This window comes from Alosa sapidissima, chromosome 1 (assembly GCF_018492685.1).
Source record: "Alosa sapidissima isolate fAloSap1 chromosome 1, fAloSap1.pri, whole genome shotgun sequence".
NCBI classification, from domain to species: domain Eukaryota; kingdom Metazoa; phylum Chordata; class Actinopteri; order Clupeiformes; family Clupeidae; genus Alosa; species Alosa sapidissima.
Window position 1 is genome coordinate 50,423,048 of NC_055957.1, and position 25,217 is coordinate 50,448,264.

Below are 25,217 nucleotides of genomic sequence, written 5' to 3' on the forward strand. Positions count from 1 at the left end.
GAACAGTAAAACATGTTTTTCAGTATTCCTTTGATCTCCTTTATAATTGTCAGTGTGCTTTAATATGGTACAAATATGTAATTTCATATACACATAATACTACATTAGGATGTTAGAAAACACTGTTTTACATTATGTCTTGAGAACTGTGTAATTGTTGCGTATTTAGAAATATTTTGATTTGCGCTCAGGCAACAGCTTTTCTTTCTCACCTGGAGTGCACACGAGGGGCCGGATGGCGGGGACAGGCACAGCCGTGGAGGGGACGGGCACCACTGTGGACGCAGGGTGCCAGCTGCGGTGGCGCTTCTTTGGGGGGCCGGAGGACATCGCTGTGGAGGCTACGGAAGAGAAGCACAGCCATTTGATTCAGCGGTCAATTAGCACTGTCTTCATGGCTCTGAGTTAAAGGGAAGGGGCTATGTGTAGTTGTGCAGGATTTGAGTCTACTTGAACACAAACATACAGCACCCTTTCATTGAATTGCACTGTGTTACAGTAAATACAGCGCCACACGTGGTGAAAAAGGGGTATTGCAAGAGAGCTGGCACTAGCTGATTTGAATGCTAACTTTAATGGTAAAGTGTGAAACACAGAACATAGCCATTTTTGACATTGTGTTTTGTCACTTTTTGTTTCTATTTCTAGGTGAACGTTTTAAACTTCAAAACAAAAAAACACACACACTGCACCTTCAAAGTAAAAACTGTGCACTATGTCACTGTCTCACTGGTGCCTGTGTGTTTCGGGGCCTGTTTGTAGCGGTGCCAGTGAGTGGACTCACCTGGACTGTCTCCGGGCTCTAGGGGGCGGTAGGTCTGGGGGGGCATGGCCAGAGGGGTCAGCTGCGTGGGACTCAGCTGCACAGGCCTCCCCTCTGCACCAAGCCCATTGGTTAAGCCATTCACCCGCAGAGCAGTGGGAACTAGTGGCAGCACAGGCACACACACACACACACACACACACACACACACACACACACACACACACAAATGTAAAACATAGCAAATATAAGAGAAAGAAGATAGTGGAAAGCAGAATCTAGTGATTGATTTCCTTTAACTGTACAGGCCTATTGATAATGAACTGCAAAGGCACTTTCACATCTGATATTTCTGACCCATTCGTTATAGAACACATTGATTGATATGTGTTGCCTGTCAGTCTTAAGGAGGGGTAAACGTGGGTAAATGGATGGACAGGACTTAAAAACTCATTACAGAGTCTTTCCTTGAATATTGATGTCAGCATTTCTCCAGCCCTCAGAAGCACCTAATCCAGATGACCTTCAGCACACTTGCTCCATCTGCCCGACCAGGCAGCCAAGTCCACACACACACACACACACACACACACACACACACACACACACACACACACACACACACACACACACACTTCACACACACACACACTTTACACGCGCCCACGCACAATGCTAGCTAGGGATTCCCTAAGGTCACCAGCACAGGATGACTTGGTGAGCATATGTAAATAATCATGATTACATTAGTCAATGATATTTGTAGCATTTTAACACAATTATTTTCACTTTTTTTTTCCAGTGTGATGCTAACTGCATATTGTAAAAGGAACTTTTGTTTGTTTTTGTGAAGACAGTTCAGTTTATTCTACAAATCCACTGTGCTGAGTTCATATATTAAAACAAACCAGCTGGGATAAGTTTTGCGTACCTATAGGCAGTGTCTTTGTACCCTGTGTGGCCAGTGGTTTGATGAAGCTGCACTCTCGGGGCAGGTCTTGGCCTCCGAAGAGACCAGAGGATCTGGACTGGACATGAGCTGGTGGGGAATCTGCAGGATGAGAGGACTGTGTTTAGCATTTAGACATTTGTGCTGCATGGTATTGTGTGATATTATGAACACAGTTCATGCACAATGTACACTCCTTGAAGACCATAATATTCTCATACAATAAACAAAGACAATGATGAAGTGACAATGTAAGACAGACAGACTCCTATCTCTTTTTTTCACAGGAAACCTGAAGCTGAAAACCCATTTGGTGACCAATGAGGTGGCCAGTATTGTCTTTACAACACAACACCACAATGCCTCTCATTCATTAAGCCAAGACTGTGGTGTAAACAGAAAGGGCCTCTGGCCAGATGTCCCTGATAGCAAATGTAGAGATCCTAACCCTCCCCCGACCTGACCCCCACACACACACCCCTGAGGGAGAGTGACCCCACTTGAGCTCAAGCCCACGCTCTCTGCATCGCTGGCCTTCACCTAGCGGACCCTGCTGGGCGTGTGGCCCTGCTTGCACTGGTCATCGGGGGCTAAGGGCTGGATTGGGGCAGCACAGAGGAGGGAGGAGGGAGATAAAATGGCCACCTGACCTGTGATGGAGAGTGGTGAGGAGCTGTGGCCGTTAGTCCCGCCGTTCTCTTTGCTGCTCAGCGAGGAAGAGGAGCTGGGTTTGGAGGAAGAAGTGCTGCTGGAGAATTGCCTCGTTTTACAATCTACAGAAAAGGGAAACGAGTAGTTAAAAAGTGATTGATGCCTGACATGTAAAATGCTGAACTGAAAGGATTTAGTCATGGTCTAATGGATACTGAAATACCTTTCCAGCAGATCAGTGGTCCTTTGCACAGAGCACCCTGAGAATTCTTCACCAGGTAGTTTTTTAAGTGCTTCTGCTTCTTGGGCTGAGTGGCCAGCTTCAGGTTAATATGGTTGGAGAACTCTGTAAAGTATCTGAAGCCTTTCTCTCCACAGCCCACGCAATTTCCCGAAAATCCTGGGAAATACGGGAACGTTTACTTGGAAAAATGCTAAACAAACAAAGAGTTGGCAAAATGGACCCTTCTACAAATATGTGCAAAATAGACACACATGGACTGCAAACACTGGTAAAAGTCTGGCCAGCAACCCATTCAGACAACATTTCAATAACTATGAGCAGTGGCTGGTTAAGTATAGTTCTGAAAGAGAGCTAACATGTTTACACTTCATAATGTCAAGGGATTTAATTTTTTTACAGAATATTTTCTATGTGTGTTGTCATGCCTGAATGGTCTTTTTGTAACAGCATGATTGTGGTTCCAAACAGGTCCTCACCTAAAAGTGCATTTTTTCCATTCTCGTCTGGAAGAAAGCGCTTGTCCACTGCACAAACCAGTACGTGCTCGGGGATGCTTGGGGACTTAGCCCCCACCAACTCAAATCCAGGTGGAACGTCAATGGCCTCTGTTGTCATGGAGACCAGTCGCAGGTCCTTCCCTGCCTGGCAGAAGCCTGGTGACAGAGGGGGTTGAGTCAGCACAACGCTTAATGATTTCACTCTTGCTGCTTCAAGTTAGAGTGGTTTGTTCATTGTAGACAGTTGATCGTTGACCATACATGTTACTAATGCAGAAGAAAGTCTGAACAAATCCTTCCCCTGTATTCATGCTGACTTCCTGATGTCATTGTAAATGTAACACTTGAAAATAAGGGCAGGGCAGTACACCCCCCTCCCAACACATCCAGTACTTGTGCAATACATAAGTTAATATCTCCAGTTTTCACATGGGTAATACTGTAATATAATGATCAAGTCATAGCTATTTTTATTTTACGTGCACCAACACAGTGCCCTCTCGACTCTATGGACTTGATTCAGTCATTCAATAAAGGGCAGTTCACAGTGCAGGCAATCTGACAGCGCTAAATTGTGATCAGCAGCAGCTGGCTGTGGGTGGGTTAGTGGGCTATGAGAGGGGAGCACTCGTACCATCCATGAGGCAGCAGCCATCAGGGGCCAGACCCTGCAGGTAGGGCAGTGGTGGGCTGCTGGTGTCAGACTCATCCTCGTCGTCCAGGTCATCCATGTCGGGGGAAGCCTGGCTGCTGACCAGCAGAGGGCCGTTGGTCTCTGCAGACCGAAGGCCCGGCTCCCCTTTGACTTTCATGTCTGCCCAAGTCACCCAAGATGACCATTTAGAGTGAAAAGCACCGTTAGCATACATTTATCATTTGAATGAAGAGATAAAAAAAGCCAGGACTGACTTACCCTCCATGTTGCTAGGGTACTGGTCAGGCTCAAGATAAAGCTGTGTAAAAATGGGCTGCGGGTCGCCACTGCTCGACCGCAACGAGGCCTCGATAGAGTTATGGAGAGCCTCCTCAAAGCGAGCCGACTTCAGCTGCCCTGCGTACGAATTCCCCATGATCTAGAACATAAAAGTATGCACAATTGAACAACAACAACAACAACAACAACAAACATTTGCATTTAGTCACATCTTCATATCTCCACACTTTGAGTATTGTCTCATCACAGTAGTGATAGTTTCGTTTCTGAAATGGGAATAGTTTAGTCACGTCCACCCCACCCAGGACCGGACACAAACTCTCGGACATCTGCCAGGGAGTGCTTAGAGAGGCGGGGGCCATGATTGGCCAGGCTGCAGCAGGTGGCAGCTGGACAGGGCACAGGCCATCCATGTGGCCTGCTGGCTTCGAAAAGCTCCCATTCAAACAGGCTCGAGCACAGCTAAAGCCCATAGACCACAAAGCTGCTACTGAGATCAATGACGGACACACACACATATTACATATCTAAGGGACCACTTTACTAATTCACTTTTTACTTATTCCTGAGGATTCCCTGGCTGTGTTTGACAAAGGTGTTTCTATGGAGATAGCGGATTCTGAAGCTCTCTGTATTTGTGTTCCTTTGTTTTGGTTTGTAGTTCGGATTGATCAATTATCAGCCTTAGCAGGAAAAAACAGACTCTCATAGGGGTCAGAAAAAGCTGGCGTTTAAAATGTTCCAGGTAGAAGACTTACATTGAGAGATTAAGTGACCACTACTCTGCTTGGCCAGAGATAAGAGGCTTAAGGAATGGAGCTTCAGTATTTCTTAATTTCAACCAGAACTGGTTGGCCAAGGGACACAATTGCCTTCCCAACTGTAATTAGCTTTAGCCTGCAAACAACAGGCACCATTAACTCTGAAGCAATACTGTGTTCTAAATAGGTGTTGGTTTTAGGATGTTATGACAATGTTTTGGTTAACGAGTCAGCTAAAGGAAGGGAAGTCTTACTCTACTTGTTTACTTACTTTGTGCTTGTTTGCTGTTTTCTCCGATATGAAGGAAGTGGTTCACCTCTGCTCCATGGCAGCTCAGTCTTCAGCTGGAGAAATGCCTGGTGTTGCCATCACGTTAAACCTCAGTGCTCCTCACCTAGAGAACACACAAACCAACAGTGGTTACTAACATCACACGCTTACGGACACATCTAACTGCATATAATATTAAATATTAAATTAGATTTTTAATTGAAATATATCATGCTACATTATCTGAGATAAATATTCTTAAATAGTAATATTATAAAGTCATTAGTTCATACACCAGCACAAACACTGCAAAATGGACTATTCATAGAATTTGTAATAAATATGATTGTAGCAATTAAATAATGAAACTCTTGTAGCATTTGGGGACCATCAGCACCGTCAATGAATGCACACATCTATCACAAATATGGGCAAAAGAGAGATTGATCACTTGCATTCTGACTTAAGGTACATGCGTCTGTTTAGGTTTGTTACAACAGATTGCAACACTCCCTGACATATGTAGCCGTAAACTGAGAAGGGGCCAAAGATGGGTGATGTGATAGCATGGAAGTTTTAGTAAAATGCGCTGCACTCAAGACAGCAATTAAGTCCCTTCACCTTCAACTGTTAATGATGACTGATGAGATCTAACACACATTACAGTGCTTTTACGCACACACACACACACACACACACACAAGCTGGTCAAATCTGAGAGATTCTGCCATTTGAAATAGTATACAACACAGTCTGTACTCATTCTCTGAATTGCTCATGCAAGTCTTGTATCTGACTATTCAAATAATTAGACACAAAAGAGTTCTCTTTAATCAAATGGATTAAAGACCCAAGAGGGCTGGAGCGCTGCACTCCATTTTAAATCCATGACAATAAAACAGAGCTGAATGGAGATGGGGGAAAAAAAACAATAGATGAGACCCAGAGTCTTTTATTTCCTCTCTTAGCTCCTTAAGGTTGTCTGTTGATGACAGAGTGGATTTGTGGTGGTTTGGATGGAGAGAGGATGGGGAAGTGGTATGGGAGCATTGCATCAGGCTAAATGAAGACAAGACCGCCGACTTGAGGTCATTTTGGCCAACCGGTAATCTAAACAAGGCTTTGGCTACCTGCTCTCATTTTCACTTTATGGCTTGTGTTACATTCTCTGTAAATTGTTAACATTCCTCCTCCCCGTTTCTAGGACACAGCAATCCTACCATTAATAAGCGCTTCCGTAGTATATGCGGACGGTTTGTCAAACGGAGGTCCTACCCTTCGGATGATTCAGATATGACGCTAACCTGCGGACCTTATACTGACATTATACGGACCTATGTGTGAACTACATACACGCACATTACAGAATCTCCGTGTGGTTGTCGAGTGAGGGGTGGGGGCTTGTAGAGTTCACAAGAGGCGAGATATGACGCAGAATATATGCGGCCGCTGTCACAGCTGCTGTTTGTTTACAAAGTGTATGCATTATGTAGACTAAAGAAAAATCTATTGTGCGTAAGCTAATACTTGAAGTAGTCACGTAACGTTTCAACGTTATATAGCAGAATTACTTGGCTATGGAACCCCAAATCTGGTTTGCGTTGGAGAGAGCATGTAGCCTACGAACTTTATGGTACCAGCCAATTCAGTAGGCTAACTCAAGACTTCAAGGCCATCATTTTTAAGTAACAAACAAAATACTAACATAACAGTGAAGTGGTTCGTTTTTTCATGGTTTATTTTTCTAAAAGCATCCTCTCCCCATGTGTATTTACATAGATCCTTTTACGCAAGGAGCTTGGAACAAAGTTGGGTTTTCGGCGTTTTCATTTTCTCTAGGCATATTTATGCTCAACGAATATCAGCTCAGCAGTGAGGTCATGAGAAGGCTATCAATGAACAGAAAACCGACCGTGTTGGCAAACAATTTATTAAATAGCCTACTCCTGTTATTGTCGTCAACGACGTCGCTGTAGGCTACTGCCTTTTCAGCGCCTTCTGTTTATGATGATTCGGTCTTTTGAATTAGTTTGGCCTTGCGATGCAGTTGTAGGCTACATCAACGTGTCTCTTGCTGTTCCCTTCATGTGTTCTATCACAATGTTGTCTGCCCTCATGGACAGTAGCTCCGTGATGTCTGCATCTTTCCAGGTCGGAGATTTTCTGGACAACACTATGCCACTCCATCATAACACTGGCATTTAAGTCAGATTTAACCACTGGACGCACGAAAGAAACGTCACCGACACGCCCTTTCACTAGGTGTGAATTTTAACCGAATGTTCTATGCTTCGTTCAAACACAGCACATTTACATAATGTCAGGAGGAAATACTAGAGGGGGAGTAGGCCTAGTAGAACAACCGGCTAAATTCGGACTTCCATATGACCGGTTATGTCGTTCATAGGCCTACTGCCCCGCCGTTTAACATCAGCAGAACCTCCGGTCTTACACGTATGTCTGAAGTGATATATTTTTCATGACCACTTTCATATGTCCTGAAAAACCGTGTAATATACAGCATAGGCTGTGCAGCTGTTAAACAGCATTGAAAAGTACGCCGTATGCAGTCATAAAATTAAACTTAAAAAAAAAATATTCCAAATCATTTGAATCAACATGTACCAGTACAGCATTATGTCAGAACAGTAGCCAATGCTTGGTAAATATCATGTTAAATGAAAAGTAATGGACGTTGATAATGATGTACTGATAGAACGGGGATAAGTATTGAGGACAAGCTTAATCTGAGTGTCTTTCCTGGCCCTAACACTCTCATAGCAGTATGGGATCCCACCCCTCCCTGTGGTGGGCTCTTTCTCTCCTCCTGCTCCTACTTTTGTCTCTCTCCAGTCCGCATAATTACATTACTTTACTGACAATGGGAGAAGAGAGCTTGCATCAAATTAACCTCCAATCCCCAAAAGTAATTCTGATAGATTCTACCCAACCTGTAGTTATCAGGCCCTTGCAATCTTAAAGCAAGCCATTCAATCAGGGCACACACACACACACACACACACACACACACACACACAAAGCCACTAGTGTGAGGTGAGTCACCAAACAGCCAGAGAGTCACATGTAATAAAACTTGACACAGGGTCACTGTCCAAACAGCCAGATAGCCCAGCAAACCAAATGATTTCATTGATCCAAGCAAGAAATCTCAAAGGTTCAAGGCTGTCACAGGATGCAGTTGGCGTAACCCACTCACAACATTTGTCCTCAGACCATAGACTTTTGCAAGAAACAGAACTGCCAAGCCAAGCATTTTGAGAGAATCTCAGAGAGAGAGAGAGAGAGAGAGAGAGAGCACAGAATGTGTATAAGAATACATGTCAGCATGGAGGGGAGGGGGAGGGGGGGTCCTATGCAAAAAAGGCTAACATCTCTTCATCGTCAGTCCAAATGAGGTGTGAATGGCTGTGGCCATCACCAGCACGTGAGCCAAAAAGTAACAAATGACAGGGAAAGTAACACAGCAATCCTGTACCTTCACTGCTTGTGTGGAGAACGCTCTATCCAGCCTACTCCTGTCTTAGATCCCCAACAAGGAAGAGCAGATCCTGGTCTCAGTTGACTGGTTACATCCCATAATCCACAGAGGCAAATGAGTCCAACATAAAACAAAAACACAAATATCCCTGGAGGGGCTGAGAAAGTCTGTGTGCTAAACCACTGGGCTCCTGGTCATGATATTCCTCACGTTCAGCCGAAAATGCGTTTCTCTTTCCTGGTTCCTGGAGAGCCCCAGCAGCTCCTCTCTCCTTCTGTGTTGGTGTATGTGTGAGAGAGAGAGAGATAGAGTCACACCGGGAGAGTCAGTCCCCCCCCACACACAAACACACACACAAACACACACACAAACACACACACACAAACAGAGTGACCCTCCCCCACACTTAGTCTCCTCCCTCCAGCGGCCCATTTGCTCAGAGAGGTAGGCAGCGCTCCCTGAGGACTCATTCATCTTGGCCAGTGTTGACCCCCTACAGTGACAGATGCTCTGGTGGAGAGAGGGCCACGCTGGCCAAAGCTGACCACAAAGGGGATAGAGAGACACATACACACACACACACACACACACACACACACACACACACACACACAGAGAGAGCCATTCATTTAATTCCAGTGGTGAATATGCTACTCTTCAAAATAATCGCATATCACTGTAATGGCCAATGGGGACATAGGCTGACTGTAGCCATGTTATTGGAAGCACAATGTGTGAGATGGATTTGATAAAAACAATTTTCCCATCTACCCCTGGGATCTCTCTCTATTTTGGGCCCCTCTCTCCCTCCTCTTTTTATTGGGGCCAATATATAGGTAGGGCAAACCCATGGCAAACTGGGGACACTTGGTCAGGAATGTGGGGTAAAGAGACTATGCATTATGTCTCCTGCCCTGGCCTTGCACCCCCCCCCCCCACACACACACACCTCCCTTTGGCCCAGGATTGACGATTCACCGAGAATTTACCCCTGCTATAAATACCAGAGCGAGAGCTCATGTGGTCAAAATAAATAAGCTGGAGTACGTCACAAGTCCAAGGGAAGCAGTGGCACAATTTCCTGTTGCTGGCTACTCAAGAGAGACTCTGAAGGTGGTGGACCGGCCAAAGGGGTCGGAGGACAACTGCAGCAGGATCAGTTTCTGTGCTTCAGGCACGCATACCTCATTCTTCATGTTCATTTCCGACGGGCGACAAAATATTGTGACTTATCAGTTAACCCTTCACGCCAAGGAAAGATTGAAACCTTCTGACATCTGACAATGATAATGGCTGATATACTTGTAAACCTATAAATAATAGAAATAATAGTAATAATACAAAGGTTATAAATAGGGTTCTCTACCTTAGACACTGAAGTAAAAGACTACCTCTTCATCAGCCCCAATCATATGACATGGTGGGTAAATAAACAATGCAGATGACCAAGTTAGATTTAATCAGCCTGGTGGGGAATCTGTTTTGACTGCCGCTTAATAGCACACTTTGTTAATTATTGATGGTGGCTTTGCCAATATGCAGAAAAAAAGAAAACAAAACTGATTACTTGACACCAGGACACAAAGTGCAGTGACCTTCCAGATTCACCCCAGGCAATCCCTGCAGTACAATACTCTGTTAAGACCAGGTCCCTAAGAATCTGACAAGTAAACAACGAAATGGCCAATGTCAACATATTGCCGCTCAACAGCACTGGAGACAAACTCCTAAGCGTCTGGCTTCTCTCCAAAGGCATGGCACAAATCTAAATTTGTATTCAGCTCCTTGTGTTCAGTAGCCAAACACCAATGTAAACAATATTTGAACAACCAGACTGGTGGGTCAGTGAAATTGCACATGCAAATTGGAAATGCAATTTGTATGTCACTTTGGGGAAAAAATGTCATCTTAGTGAATAAATGTAATGTACATGCAATTCAGCTTCCTTCATTATGATACATGTTACTGTGTTACTGATACATGTTAATTTGTTAATGATTTAAATTTGAATGAAACATTCACATAATTTGTATTACTTGTGATGCATTTATTTACCTAATTGTTTACTTATTATTACCCATTTGTGTTATTTATTTTCCTTTCCCCCATCTGATATGGAGTCAGACACTGCAAGTGAATCACAGGGTAGTGCTAAAGACCCACACCACAGTTTAGTTTAAACTCCCGCCCCAAAACAAACCCACTCCATATTGGTTTAAATGAGGCCACGTAGCTCTTCTCACCCAATCATAAATTGCTGGAGGGAGCTAAACCGCCGGCTTTGGACAATAACATCCCCTCAATGAAGGGCTCAATTAGAGCTAGTCCCTCATCAATGCAGCCATTCCAGCTAATCTTGTGTCTTTGTCAGATCACTGTGCTGAAAGGAGCTGTGAAGTTTCCATTGCAGAGCACATTTGGACCACACATGTCACATTTGGGAAAAGGGATTTGCCACTATTCTGACAAATGGTAAAAATAAAAGACATACACAATAATTGTTTTGCTTATATTAAAAACATGTTTCTTAAATTGTGTTTGATTTACTTGTGTTAATGTTAATAAAATGTTCAGTTATTAGTTATGAGTAGAGTACCATTCTTTAAGTGTATCAGAAACACCAAATAATTGATCTGGTTAAGATCCATGACAGAGCAAGTTCAACTCTTCGGAGGAAAAGCTGCCATTTTGATTTATATGCTGAGCCCCTGACTTTGACACAGCCAGGGCTAAATAGGCCATCTGAAATGGAGAAAGGGAGCAAAAGAGAGGTTTCCCATGCTGGGAAGAGGTGGTCCCCAAAGACAATGGGGGAAATGAAAGAGCAGGTCCGCCTCCTGTCCCATCCCTCAGCAGGGATCTCTGTCTCAGACCCCCCCCCTCCCTCTCCATCCTTCCCAGAGGCAGCCACAAAGGGAAGCAGCCCTTCCACTGCCACCTGAGAAAAGAGGTGTCATGCGGAGGCTTGTGCTGCTACACCCCCCCCCCCTCTCAAAAAGAAACTCTTTCAGAGAGAGAGAAAGAAAGAAGAGAAAGAAGTCCTGCTTTGTGTTTTCCAGAGTCTCTCAGTTGCACTGAGCCATGTAGCCACATTCCGCTGCTCATGGAAGGAATACAAAATGGAAGGGCCACGTTCAGGAGGAAGGCTGAAGTGTCATTTCTGAGAGTGGATTTAAGGTGTGACGACAGAGTTGTTTCTTTTTCTTTTCTGTAGCATGACAAATGAGCATCAGGTGTGTGGGAGGAGAAGAGAGGTGTGAAAGGACACTGGTCAGGATGGCCTTCTGGACCTCTCACTGTCCGCGTCAGAAAAAACAAACCATGAGCTACCGCTGTTATTGTTAGATGAGGTGTAAGAAAGAAAGAAAGAAAGAAAGAAATATAGAAACCCTTCCAGTGTTTGGGCTTCCTACTGGCACACAAGGCCTGATTGGCACCATGTGGCATGAGCCCTGGAGGCCTGGCTGGCGAGGGCCCATCACCTGCTGGCAGCACTACTCTCATTTACCTTCAAAAGGCATCGCCAGGGGACCGCCTACCGAGAGCCCTCAAGTGCAAACACAGGAACCACCAGCAGAAGCGAGTAGACCAGGCAGCCACTGACTTTGAGAAGGTCCTTCAGCAGGTCATACACACACTCACACAAACATACTCTCTCTCTCTCACACACACACACACACACACACACACACACACAGGAGGTCAGCTCTTCAGCTGAATGTCAATGCTGAAGTCAGCAATCGTAGAGAGAGAGAGAGAGAGAGAGAGAGAAAGAAAAGAAGGAGAAGAGCTTGAGGGAGGGATTATCCACAGGAGCATAAAGGAGGGGGGAGGAAGGAAGGTTGACTCAGGGTTTAGGGGGGGGGGGGGGGGCAGAGCGAGAAACAAAAGGAGCATTTGGGCAGATGAAGAAGTCATCATCATTAAGCTGGAAGTTTACTGTCCAGTTATAAAACTCATTTCAGAGTGAGCGTGGGAGGTGGGGTGGGGCCTGAGAGGGCAGCAGCAGGTCTCGGAGGTGCGGTCAGTCGCAGCGCTTCAGGGGAGACTCGGGCTCTAATTCATTAGAGGGGAACAACCGGCCTTTGTGTCCACGCCGAGCTGATTGTAGGCCTGACCTTGCCGCACACCCTGGAAGAGCGGATGGGTTTAAGGGCAAGGCATTTAACCTTAAACTAAATCCTGCGCTGAGACAAAGGCCCTGTGCCATTTATTAACAAAGGATCCTAAACAGCCCTCAGAGGCCACTGTGTATAATGACCATGGGTCAGATCAAGGTGGCCATGCAATTATATCATGTTCTTTTGATAACTTTACACTCACAAGAGACAGAGAGTGTCTGAGTTTCTTTTGTTTCAATCTGGTTGAGAAAATAACACAATGAATAAATGAAGAGAATGAAATGAATATTTTCAAATTGTGAATTATATCATGTTCTTTTGATAACTTTACACTCACAAGAGAGAGAGAGAGTGTCTGAGTTTCTTTTGTTTCAATCTGGTTGAGAAAATAACACAATGAATAAATGAAGAGAATGAAATGAATATTTTCAAATTGTGAGAATATACCAAATACAATTAAGCTTATTTTTATTGATGAAAGGAAGACTATTGAAGAGCAGCCTGGCTTATTTTACAATAGATATTTTTCAATTAAAAAAGTTCTCAAAAGGAGTCATATGGACAGAAACACAAATATTCTTAAGTAAGAGTGGATTTAAATAGCTGATCACTACTGTTTATAACCACAAATCATTTTAATTGCAAACAATGAATTAACAATGGACATTCCCAACAGAGAATATTCACCACCATCTATCTGAGCATCTCTCCAGTTGAATAAATAGAAGGAGAGGTGATCACAGTGGCATGTGAGCCAGGCAGGGCCATAAAACCGGAGACCTGTGAGTGAACCCAACTCTGCATTTTACAGCTGAGAAAGGCCTGACCACTGCCCTGTCCAGGACCCAAACAGAGAGGAAGAGGGCCAATGTATTTATGAGCTAAAGATCTCCTTTAAGTTTCAAAACAGGGAAAACAGCAGACACATGGTTTACAGAAATGTGCAATTAATGGGGACACATGTTTCCCTTCTGTACAGATGTGCCAATGACTTGATTGATGACATGATTCTCATGCACTGTAATAATTTTCAAAATAAACCTATCCATGTTTAAAGTATTCATACATTTAAGCTTATAATTTGCATATTCCCTTAATATTTCAAATATGTATTTTCTTAATGTAGGTCATCAAAAGCTAATGGATTCAACTTCACAAACACCTTTTTTAATTTACAGCTGTGCACTCACATCTGCTCAGTGCTTTCACATACACACACACACACGTCCTTTAAGGCTGGGTTGACTAGTCTAGTCCACTTAGTTCAAACAGCTTTTCAGACAGGCCAAGGCTATTTGTTCTGGAGCATAAAGAGAGGTGCTCTAGAAAGATCATGCATCATGTGAAACGAACAATTACCAAAACACTGAAGCGGATCGAGTGACGAGAGCAGCAAAGGGTCGTCCACTGCTCCCCAAGTCCCATCAGAGCATGAACATGATGATCAACAGCAGTTGAGGGACATGCTTTTTTGGTTCCTCATTTATTATCCTTGAGAACAAAAGTGAGTTTAATGAAGGATCCATGTAAAGACTTTTTTTGTGGCCGTCCTCCTACTGTGTTATTGTATTCTTGTGTATTGATATTGTTTAATTATGAAGACTACACTGCCAGTAATTGATTATATGCAGACAGATGGCCCTATATTTAAATTGTTCCCAATATCTGTATTGATGGACTTGGAAAATGCATTCAAACAAATGGTGTGAAAACCAACAATAACAGAACAGGCAAAGACATTACCAATCCATTCTGCATTGCCACGAAAACGCTTAACCAACAGTTTGGCAATCTGTAAAGAAAACAAAGATGGCTTCCATTCACTATCCCAGAGTGAGCTGAATGCACCCGAGTGACACAGAGACAATACTGTTCCCTAACGTTCAGAGGAAAGAGCCTCTCTTCCTGACACTTCCTCAGTGGGCGCTCAGTCGCGTCCATCATGCCCTCCTTCCTGACCCCGGGCGGCCTCTCTGTTTCAGCGCTGTGGGCAACAGCGCCGGGGGAGGGGGCTGTTGCCCCGGGAGACAGGATGCACACACACACAACACACACTATCAAAAAAGATCACACACCCCCTTCACTCCTTGAGGTTTCAATCTAGGAACAGGGTGCTGCTTTTTGTCTTAACAAGACAATGGGCAGTTCCTATTGTCCATAGTTGGGCACACACACACACACACACACACACACACACAGAAACCCACTTAGTGATGAAGAAAGTGACAGTAAGCCCATTTGGAACTGTGGAGCCGTCATGTGCATTGATCAGGCATTGAGGCCCAGGGCTCCAAGCAGATGTGTCCCCACGGCTGGCAGCCTGTGTGCAGCGTGCAGCGACAGACTCAATGGGCCTTGTCAATGAGCAGATAGAGCAGAAGATACCTGTTAATTAGTGACTGGACTCACTGGAAAATCAACTGCCAGCTGGCCGGCCGAGATGACCCATCTCACTGGTCATGGCTACAAACCAACGCATACTGTGTCCAAACCCTGAGGATGTCTCTCAACACATAGGCATGTGGGAGAGCAGGGGTAGGTATGTGTTACCCAGGCCTGTGGGCAACACAAGCAGCTGCCCAACAGGCTTTCATTGGGCTTATCTGGGGTGGACAGGCCATGCGCTGTTCGCTTTCTGCTAGCCCGGGTTAATATTTGTCCTTGTACTTATCTGTGCCCAAAGGCAGAGGGTCTGGATGCTCCCTTACGAACAGAGAAACAGGGAGAGTAGACAAAACAGACATTTTTGAAAGCAACCAAGGAAATGGGGCCAGGGAGAAAGCTACGGCAGCACAAAAACAGCTGGAGCTCCTGACAAAAGCCTGACAAAGATGGTGGTTTTAAGCTGTAGGAGTCCTGCCACATGTTGAGCTATATGTTCCCCCCATCATTCCCAGATGTCATCCAAGTGCACCCCCGTATTGATGGCAATGGTGGTGCATATCATCCTGTGAGTGGCCCCAACCATTGGCAGTGGTGTACATGTTAGCAAGGACACACACACATACACACACACACACAGAGAGAAGAAAGTTGTGGGAAACTACACATTTTCCGTGTTTATTTGTTAAAATGGCATGAGTGTGTGTACAAGTTCAAATGAAAGAGAGAGAGAGAATGAGAGAGAGAGAGAGAGAGAGAGAGAGAGAGAGAGAGCTAACCAATAGGCCATAATAGCGTGACCTGCTTTGTGAGGAACGCAGAGTCTTGTTGAAGGCTAGTCTAGGCTAAGCTTGGCTGGGTCCTGGTCACCGTGGCCTTGGACAGTCTGTGACAGCCCAGAGTGCAGTGCCTCCTCTGCACTTGTTTCACCCCACAGTCTTGGCAAACCACAGCTCAAGTGACCTTGGGCTTCAGCACACAAAATGAACAAGGCAGTGTGTTTGTACACATGTACACACTGTGTGATTAAAGAGGGGAAGAGAGAATGAGACATAGAGAGAGAGAGAAAGAGAGAGAGAGGGGGATAAGCACGCACAAAAAACATCCAAAACTGTTATGTTCTCTACAACAGACACAGAAGAGAACATTCTCTTTCCGGGGCTCAGTACATCCTGAAGCCTGTCTGCATATTTTGGCTGATGAGAATATGTTCCACAAGACTCCCAAGAGCAACCAAGGAATAAAAAATAAAACATTTTTACAGGGACGTGACCAAACAAAACACTGAGAACTCCATATATCAATTGCTATTTCACTATTTTCAATCTAATTTTGCCACACAGAAAACAGGAGTATCTTTTGTATTTCTGTCTGTGTGAGATAAAGATGGATGCTTAAAGGTCATTCACAACAAACCTCTGCATTAGGTTGCACAACCCATCTCCCTCAGATACACTACAAACCTCTGCATTAGGTTGCACAACCCATCTCCCTCAGATACACTACAAAACACTTACACCAAGTTGAATTATCAGGTCATTTTAAAAGACAAGTATGACCTTAGTTTCCAGGCAACCATGTCCCTGTAAAATAAATAATGTGAGCACAACTAACAACAGATAGCATAAATACTTTAGTATGCAGTAACCCTTATCTAGAGAGCCTCCAGTGACAGACGAAAAAAAGGGCAAAGCAAATATTTACCCTGACCTATGTGGTTCTGGGAGTAATACCAGCACAAATACGGTCTGTGCTGCCTACCAATAAATTCTGTAATAATTTGGCTCGTGCATTCAGCAGATGGGACACATTTCCAAAGAGAATGAGACATTAGAGGCTATTCAACAATGAGACAGATGAGAGTTATCCCTACAAAGAAAAATACACCCTCAGCAAGATGCACTGCATCTAGCAGGTTTTGAAGAGCTTTGGCTCTCTACAGTGTCCTGCTAGGACAAGGACCACTGTCTCACTAACAACAAAAGTGCAGCGATGTAATCAGCCATGTTAATCACATTTGTTAAACTGCCTGAGGGGGTGCTCCCCTCCCCTCCCACATGCCCCAAAATGGCCGCCTCATCCTTCACCATGACATCTCTTCCTTCAAGCTGAGCTGCTGGCAACCCCCTGCCTTGTTCTGGACATGCTTCCTGATGAATGACTGGAGGCCGGTTCAGATAAGTCCTGTTCATCCATGTTGGGGTGACCCCCCCCCCTCCCCCCCACCTCCCTCTTTGATGTGACATGGGTCTGGACCGGAGGGGGAGTGGATGGGCGCTCGAGCTCCAGCAGATAACGCCTGTCCTCCACGCTCTCGGGCCTGGGTTAGCCAGATGGCACAGCATTACCACATATCTGTCACGGGTCATGGCTTCAACTGATAGGCCTTCACAGAAAACACCTCACTGCTGTATAACTGTGGCCTTTCTGTACACTGGGACAGATGAGAGTGGCTCTTGCCATATCAAATGCCCATGAAGCACAAATTCTGTCAGAAACGGCTACACTGTTCCCTATGCCACCAATGATAACTGTATTTGCAAATACTTCATGTCTCTCAGAAAAGTTATCAATTTGTGTTTCTTCCCTTCTGTGGGAGTTATACAAGTGAGAGACACACATTAATAATGCAGAATTTCTGGTATTGTGATTCAGACTATCCTCACACCTCAAGGTCCTTCTCAGTCAGCTACTCACTGGAGCTGAGAAAGAAGCTGACAATTAGGTGCGGCTTCTGAATGAAAATCTATGACCAAACTGCATTGACAGAAAATGTGGCTAAAGCTATAATCCTCCTTAAAGCATGACTGCCCAAAGGTAAAACATAGCCCCCGGCGTGGCTAAGCAGCATGTCATCCATTTGAGCCCAATGTATGACAAAAGCCTTAACGTCAGGCTGCATTGGCCAGTGGTGCTGCTGCAAGCATAAAACCAGGTCCAACCTGCGAGTGTGGCACCTTATTTCTGGCCAGGTCATAAACACCAGGGTGTGAAGTATACTGACACCCAAGTGTGCAACTCCATGGTCAGGCATTTGCAGCGGACCAGGCTGAGGTGCTTCCCCATCCAAACAACATTAAAAGAGACACACAGAGGAGGAAGAAATGCCTTTGTTTCAAGGTTATTAGATAAAGACTAATATTTGGCCTGCACACATTACTAGATTCTACTCTAGTTAGATCTATCAAAGATTGCATGAAATCATTCAGAGTCAAGTTCAATATACATGACTCACCTATGTGTACACAGTTTATCTCTAAAAAACATTTGAAATCACTGATTACAAGATATGTTATGTTTCATACAGAGAGACATATAGTTTGTTATAGTACTGCAAAGTCCAAACTATGTCATTACAATTAAGCTATAAATATACTAGATTTTAAAATTACTACAAAAATGTTTTGACCTGAATAAACATCAGACGTAATAAACATAAACAAACAAAGAGGTATTTTAAAAAAAAAATGTAATAGACCTAATAAATGACATGACATTTCATGAATGTGTTTTTTAGATCTAAAAACTTGCCTGCAGGTAATATATATATTTTAAAATTACTATAATGTTAATGGGTATTTATGTAAATGAGTCTAGATGACTATTTCCTAGTTATTTAAAACACATCAGTGAAAGTTGTGAAGAGACTCAGTCACACAAAATACAGCTGCATGATACTGATCTTGAGTCTTAACACAGGTCTTCACAGCGAGAGTAAAGCATAATGAAGAAATGTCTCCCAATGTGTGAGGCTGAAACAAAGATATTACATGTGATAGGAGAGGGCTTTGGAGAGACAGCCCCTCCTCCTGAAACAAAGATATTACATGTGATAGGAGAGGGCTTTGGAGAGACAGCCCCTCCTCCTGAGGACGGATCAATGCACATGAAAGCACAGGGTCACAGACCTTTGACATCCTCATTCAGATGGGGGAGGGAAAGGGCCTTTTGTGAAATTAGCCCTACAGATGCAATTGTGTAACAGTGTCATACACAAATTCAGACCTACAGTGCATTTGCATTATTTTTTACTAATGTAAACCACATTAGGCAATAACAATCTCACTAAATCTTAATTGTTCTTTAAAATATCAATCACCTATTTCTGAAAACTCATTTGTTCTTGTCAAATCCAACTGCTTATTTTTTCAGTCAAAGTCAATTAAAAATATATTAAGTGCAGTACTTCACCGCTGACAACTTCACAAAAGCATTCAACGGATATTACTGAGTTCTGTGTTACAGATATACAATTCTCCACATCTATTGTCAGCACATGTTGAATTCTAACCACTGCCATCCACTCTCAACCACTATTGTAAAACAGAATGTGAAAATAAAGACAAGGAATGCTATAGATTTGTTTCTATGTTTGCAACATTTCATATCTTTGAAGAAAAAAAATAGTGACTAAAAGCACTAATGTAAATAACTTTCTAATCAGGCAGTATTAAGAATATTCTCTCTCTTCTTTCTCCCTCTCTCTCTCACTCCTCCTATTACACAGTGCTGACAATGCAGAAAAGTTCCAGGCATTCTTGACCCCCCATAAAAAGGACAGGTTAAAAGTTTACAAGCATCCATGCAGAAGACACTCATGTCTCCAAAGCAACTGGGGGAGACGAGAGGTCAGGGGTGACGGCAGATTCCCATCACAATCAGGTGGGAGGGATCAAAGGCCGCCGCCCGCTTGGGAAACTTCAAGGAAGCAGCCTTAACCGCGAGGTCTGAGCACGTCACTAAGCAACGCCCCACCAACACAAAACTATCTTCTGCAGAGTGAAATCAGAAACAGCTGTGCTACTGTTCTTTAGATTACTCAACTGATTTTCACTGGGTTTATAAAAGTGTATAGAATCAGATGCATGTGTGTTTAGCCAGAAATTACATGTTGCATTTAGAACAACAAAATAGATATGTAGGAATGGTACATATGGCTACTGACATCCAGCAGCTCTTAAAAGAGCAAGTGATTGATCCCTCATCTGTGTTGTTTATTGAGTTGCCTTACTCACCACACACACACTTGGCAAAAAGAAGACAGAAATATTATCTCCCTCCATGACTATCCAGTAAATCTAGTTTTTCCTCATGGCTATTTAAAGGTTTTCTCCATTCTATACACCATGATAGCTGAGAGAATTATAATGAGTGTTTTTTTGTTATAGAAAATCTGTTTATGTGACATTTTTACAAGAATACACCATCTAAATCTAGAGTATATTTAACACATGCAATTAAATAGTATGTGGATAGTACTGTACTGCATTTGTTTATGCACAGCAGACAGTCACACTTAGCCATGGTTATACCTGAACAAGCATGCAGCATTCTGGAGCAAGCTTGCATACTAGTTCATGAGTATGAGGTCAGCATTCACTGTCATTGAACATGAACTTCATAGCCAACCATCACTGCTTTGACCTGCACAGAACCTGAGGCATCGCCTCAGACTTACCCCCAGTACCCCCATGTTGCTTTCACAACTGACCTATGATCAGGCTTCCTGAGAAGGTGACCGACTGCGTTCAGACAACAGCCCCTGGATTGAAGCAGTCATGAACACAGGCATGATCTGAGGTCAGCAGGTTCAAGTCCTACGTGTGTGTGTGTGTGGGGGGGGGCAATTTGTTTGATGTGATTTCCTGTATTCTGGTGCATTTTGGGAATGGACAATACTTTAATTCAATCAGATTCATAGCCTACATCCTGATGTGTTGATATTGAGGCAATGATTCCATGCAATGGCTTTGGCTTCAGGGCCCCCTGACCCCTTGGGCCCCTGGGCCTGGTAGGCCCGTGCAGTAATCCATCTGATTCTTAAAGTAATCCAAAAGGAGCTGTTCAAATCTCTGCTATGTCTTTCATAAATCCTAGCACCTGCACCTATGTCCTTACTGTTGGTTTTGATAAGGTTTTACATTATTTATTAATTATCAAGCGACTCTACAACACTTTATTAAAGAAGAAGTAGAGGAAGAAGAAGAAGAAGCAGATACTATAGATAATGAAATACTGTGGCTTGACAGCCATACACTATGCCATAGTACGAATCAGTCTTCATTGCCTATCAATGTGGTATGAAGATGAGCATTTTACAGATAATCATATTGAATAAGCAAATGTATTATGTTTTTGCCCAGTGTATAAGGTATTTATAATAATTTACCTTCATCCTTAGAAAATACTTCCACCCCTTTCAAAACGGTATTGATCTCTTTGTAAGGAAAGAAATGAAAATGAAGAACTTAAATTCCTCCCTTTGTGACATTATTGATAATCGATTGATGCTATAAATATACCTAATATCCATTTCCTCTCCCACTGTTAATGCACAAAGCAGTCTCATGTATACTTGTCAAAACAAGAACAGATAATGATGATGAATTAGATCTTGTGTGAGGCAAATACACAACAGAGGGAAAATACTGCTTGGGGTCGATTGTATTGAGGATTGATTGAGCTGGTAAGGCTTTTGACTGAGCCTACAAAAAAAAACATACCAGCTCAGAGTTAAACAGAAGTGCAATCTGAAAGATACTGCACTAAGGCTGTCACAGGCACAAGATGCATTGATAAAATTGTTACCTCGGTAACATCAGCCTAAAATAAGACAGAATGAACAATAGCAATTGATGTCAAATGCAGCAACTGCATCCAAGAGCACCTTTGTCCTTCCCCACAGGTTCTGCCAATGGATGACAAAGGGGCTTAGGGATAGCAATAGTCCTGACTCCAGAGTCTGTGTGAAAGCCTTGCTACTAGGCCTGTCTGCTCCCAGGAACAACCAACAACAACCAACGTGTAGCTGTGGCACACTGTGGCTTCCCCTTCAGACACTGCAGTGCAGATATGCATTCGAGTTTTTAAAACAGCTAACAGATAGGCACTCCCTCATTTATACCTGAGCCTTGTGACAGGAGACTTTATGCTGGTTGGTGGCAAGACATTCAACATCAAGTGCTGACAATGATTTGCAAGAACACAGTACTACAAACCACACAGAAATACATGATCAAACATGAACTGGTGATAATTGTAATACCAATGTCAGGACAATTAAAAAACAGCAAGAGGCTACTGTATAGGGCTAGCCTAAAAGAGTGGACATAGAAAATGATGGATTTGTGAGTGTGAGAAAGTAACAGACAAGGAGAGAGAGGAAGAGAGAGTAATAGAGAGAGAAAAGGATGTCTTTTGCAAGGCTGTGGGATCTATGTCCACTGGTGGCGGTGTTACACCAGCTATTCTTATCTCCTCCAGATTAACTCCCAATTGTTCTGCACAAAGGCTGCCTCTTGGGAAGTGAGCCCAGCCCCCCTAAAGGAGCCAGATGGCCGCCACTCAGAGACCCCTGACCCCACCGCTCCTTTGAGAGCGCGAGCTGCACGTGCTCAGGGCAAGACGGGGCCACCCAGTAAAGTTCACCTCCTAAGCCAATCAGAGAGGGCAGCACCCCAAGCTTGCACATGGTCAAGAGGTGGTAGCCTACACAGACTGCTGTGTGTATTACATACGGAAGTAAAGGCTATGATGTGCAGTTTTGATGACCGAAATTAAGATTTTTATCTGACTAACCTCTTCTTGATGCAGAAAAGACTAAGTACACAAATTAGTCAACAGACTCAAAATGGATGACCATCTGATGTTTTTTTTTTCTTGTTGAGTGTGATCCATTTTGCATAAAGATGTAACATAAACAATGACTTTTTGCACAAGACCTCTAATGTAGATTCAGTTCAGTTTCACATCCAAATGCACTCTGCTGGGCAAACTTTGCTTTCACAGAAAGGTATTTGTTGAGGGCTCCGAAGTGTCTGTGACCTCCAGATTCTAAACAGAATTAAGGGGAGGGGTGGGTGGGTGGTTGTGGACTTGCTAGCTAGGGGTGGATAAGTCACCAAGGAATGCAACCAAAGCAGTCTCTGGAGCCTTTGGTGTCCAAACACCTTGAGGGACCCAGCCGAATGTTCACTTCAGATTAGAATCTGCTAAAGATGGACAAGCTTCTGAGGTCCTCCTTGAAGCAGACATGTCTTGAGCAGACATGTCGCCAAATCATAAATCATCTCTCTTGCAGACAGATTAGGTTGACAAAGATTGCTGGCAACAGAGGCATTTATTATCTGGCAAGGCAAGGAAAAACTGATCAAAAAGATGGATTTTCTCGACAGCTCCTATAGGATTCTGTTCCAATCTAGTTTAGAAGAACTAAAGAAAGTGATTTACCCAAGGAGAACATTCTTAACTATAGCCTAGGTTACCAATTTAGTCCTGTTCTGATCAAATCAGCATTCTGGTAAGACTAACGTGTAGGCTACAGAGACTTTCCTGGTGATTTGGTGGTAGGCTGTATATGTGGATTTACAGAGAATATTTATATTTCTAAGGATAGCCAATCGATCACTGGCACATAATTACACACTGCATTGTCTTAAATGCTTAGTAATTTATGAAATATTATAAATGGCGCGATTCCTATTCTGAGAAAATGTCCAGCCCTTAGCAGTCTGGCAAAAACTAAAGCTGAATAAAAGGGAAACAGCGCTACTACACACACTCAACCCTATCGGAAAAAGTCACTTATTTGCAAATGACACATCAAACTCTCATTCATTGAAGTCAAGGAGATCCCATCAGTCAAGAGGCTTTCATAACGGCAACGGGTCTAATACATTTTGGTCGATATGGCAAAAATGTGCAAAAAGTAATTTTGAAAACATAAAACTTACAGTGTGCGATGTTCACAGAACTTCAAATGTGGCGTAATGCGTAGAGAGATCTGATCAGTCGACCTCGATTCATTCCGTGCCGAACGCACTTTCTTCCTTGCACCGGTTGGGTAGGAGGTTCGGCGTGACGTCAAAGAACGAACTGTCTGTAGCCTACCATTTGGTTGAGTGGAAGGTGAGGAACATTTTGGCCAAACGTTTAGTTCGACTCAAGACATTAAGAAGCCAATTAGAAGACATTCTGTTCTGTCCCATATTTTGCAAAGGGAGAATGTAAATGGAGGAGCTAAACACAGAAATGTTTTAAGGTTAAACGTTAGCTAGTTTAGACTGGCCATAATTAGCCTAGGCGACTAAACTCCCTATTTTGTCCCTATTCCCCAGTGTTAACAGACCTCACCACCATACTGGCCCAATAAAAGCATATAATCCATTAATCATTTGAATCAGAAAACCATACTTGTTTACAGGCTATATGTGATTATTCTCAGCTACCCTTTAACATATCATAATCAAACATGGTACATAGATTCATGACATCATCCTGGGGATACCACAAAAAATGGTGACCTTTGACCTCTGTGTTTAAACTGTTTATTACATTTAAAGTGTATTACATTATTGGGAAATGCACTTTATTACATTATCGGGAAGTTATTACATTATCAGGTTTTATTACATTTTCAATGGATTCAAGTGCAAATTTTTATTACATTATCGTGGTTATTACATTATCTGGGATTTATTACATTATCAGGTTCTACACATGTACAGTACACCCCTTTACCGGCATGTTAACCCAGAGTAAGTGGTAAACCTGGGATTTCAGTTCCAAAACATTTAAAAATGATCAGGCTACTGGGGGATAGAGGTTGGACATAGCGTTGTCTGGTGATCTAGCTCAACTCGTTTCACTAATGCCAATCCAGGATGAGTAGGAGCGACTAGGATAAGCCAGGTAAGTAATTCAGGATACATGTGCGTTCTCGTTTCTCCCCCAAAGAAATCACGGTTGGAATAAATGAGACACGGAAAATAGTGTCATTCACACAAGGTGAACAACCGCTTTTCATACAGACTAACAATGAAGTAAAGTTTTCCTTTTTTGAATGGGGAATCATGGCTATTTCTGTAAAAACAGCAGGAGTAGCTGTGGTAGACTAACTGAATGCAAATGTGTGCATGCATAAGAAGAAATCTGATGGCCAGTCCCACAGGCATTCTGAGGAAACTGCAGGAAGCGCTTGCCACTGCAAAGATGCACGTATATGACTATACAGTTTTTACCTTTTTTAACCAAATTAGTTGAAAACACCTTCAAAAAATTGCCCTTCCACTTTCAATCAACTTTTACAGTAGGCTATTAATCAACAAAAGAAACAAACAATGAGTAGGCCTATGTTAATAATTAAA

The 25,217-nt window shown here is 43.3% G+C and overlaps 1 protein-coding gene across 2 annotated transcripts in view; it reads right to left on the reverse strand.

The window, feature by feature from the left end:
• Positions 1-23,929, reverse strand: part of greb1l (GREB1 like retinoic acid receptor coactivator) — a 37,562-nt gene extending 13,633 nt beyond the window's left edge. Inside the window, exons 1-11 of one of the 2 annotated variants that reach the window (XM_042091632.1) lie at positions 23,805-23,878; positions 8,567-8,843; positions 5,071-5,194; positions 4,018-4,177; positions 3,739-3,918; positions 3,084-3,260; positions 2,587-2,763; positions 2,363-2,485; positions 1,695-1,814; positions 785-925; positions 213-341 (exon numbers count right to left, since the gene is read on the reverse strand). In XM_042091632.1, coding sequence (XP_041947566.1) covers positions 213-341; positions 785-925; positions 1,695-1,814; positions 2,363-2,485; positions 2,587-2,763; positions 3,084-3,260; positions 3,739-3,918; positions 4,018-4,174 — 1,204 coding nt within the window. In that variant the 5' untranslated portion in view covers positions 4,175-4,177; positions 5,071-5,194; positions 8,567-8,843; positions 23,805-23,878. Of the gene's footprint in view, positions 1-212; positions 342-784; positions 926-1,694; positions 1,815-2,362; positions 2,486-2,586; positions 2,764-3,083; positions 3,261-3,738; positions 3,919-4,017; positions 4,178-5,070; positions 5,195-8,566; positions 8,844-23,804 lie in introns of both variants that reach the window. The other variant, XM_042091641.1, reaches the window with a different exon arrangement.
• Between the last annotated feature and the right edge of the window lie 1,288 nt (positions 23,930-25,217).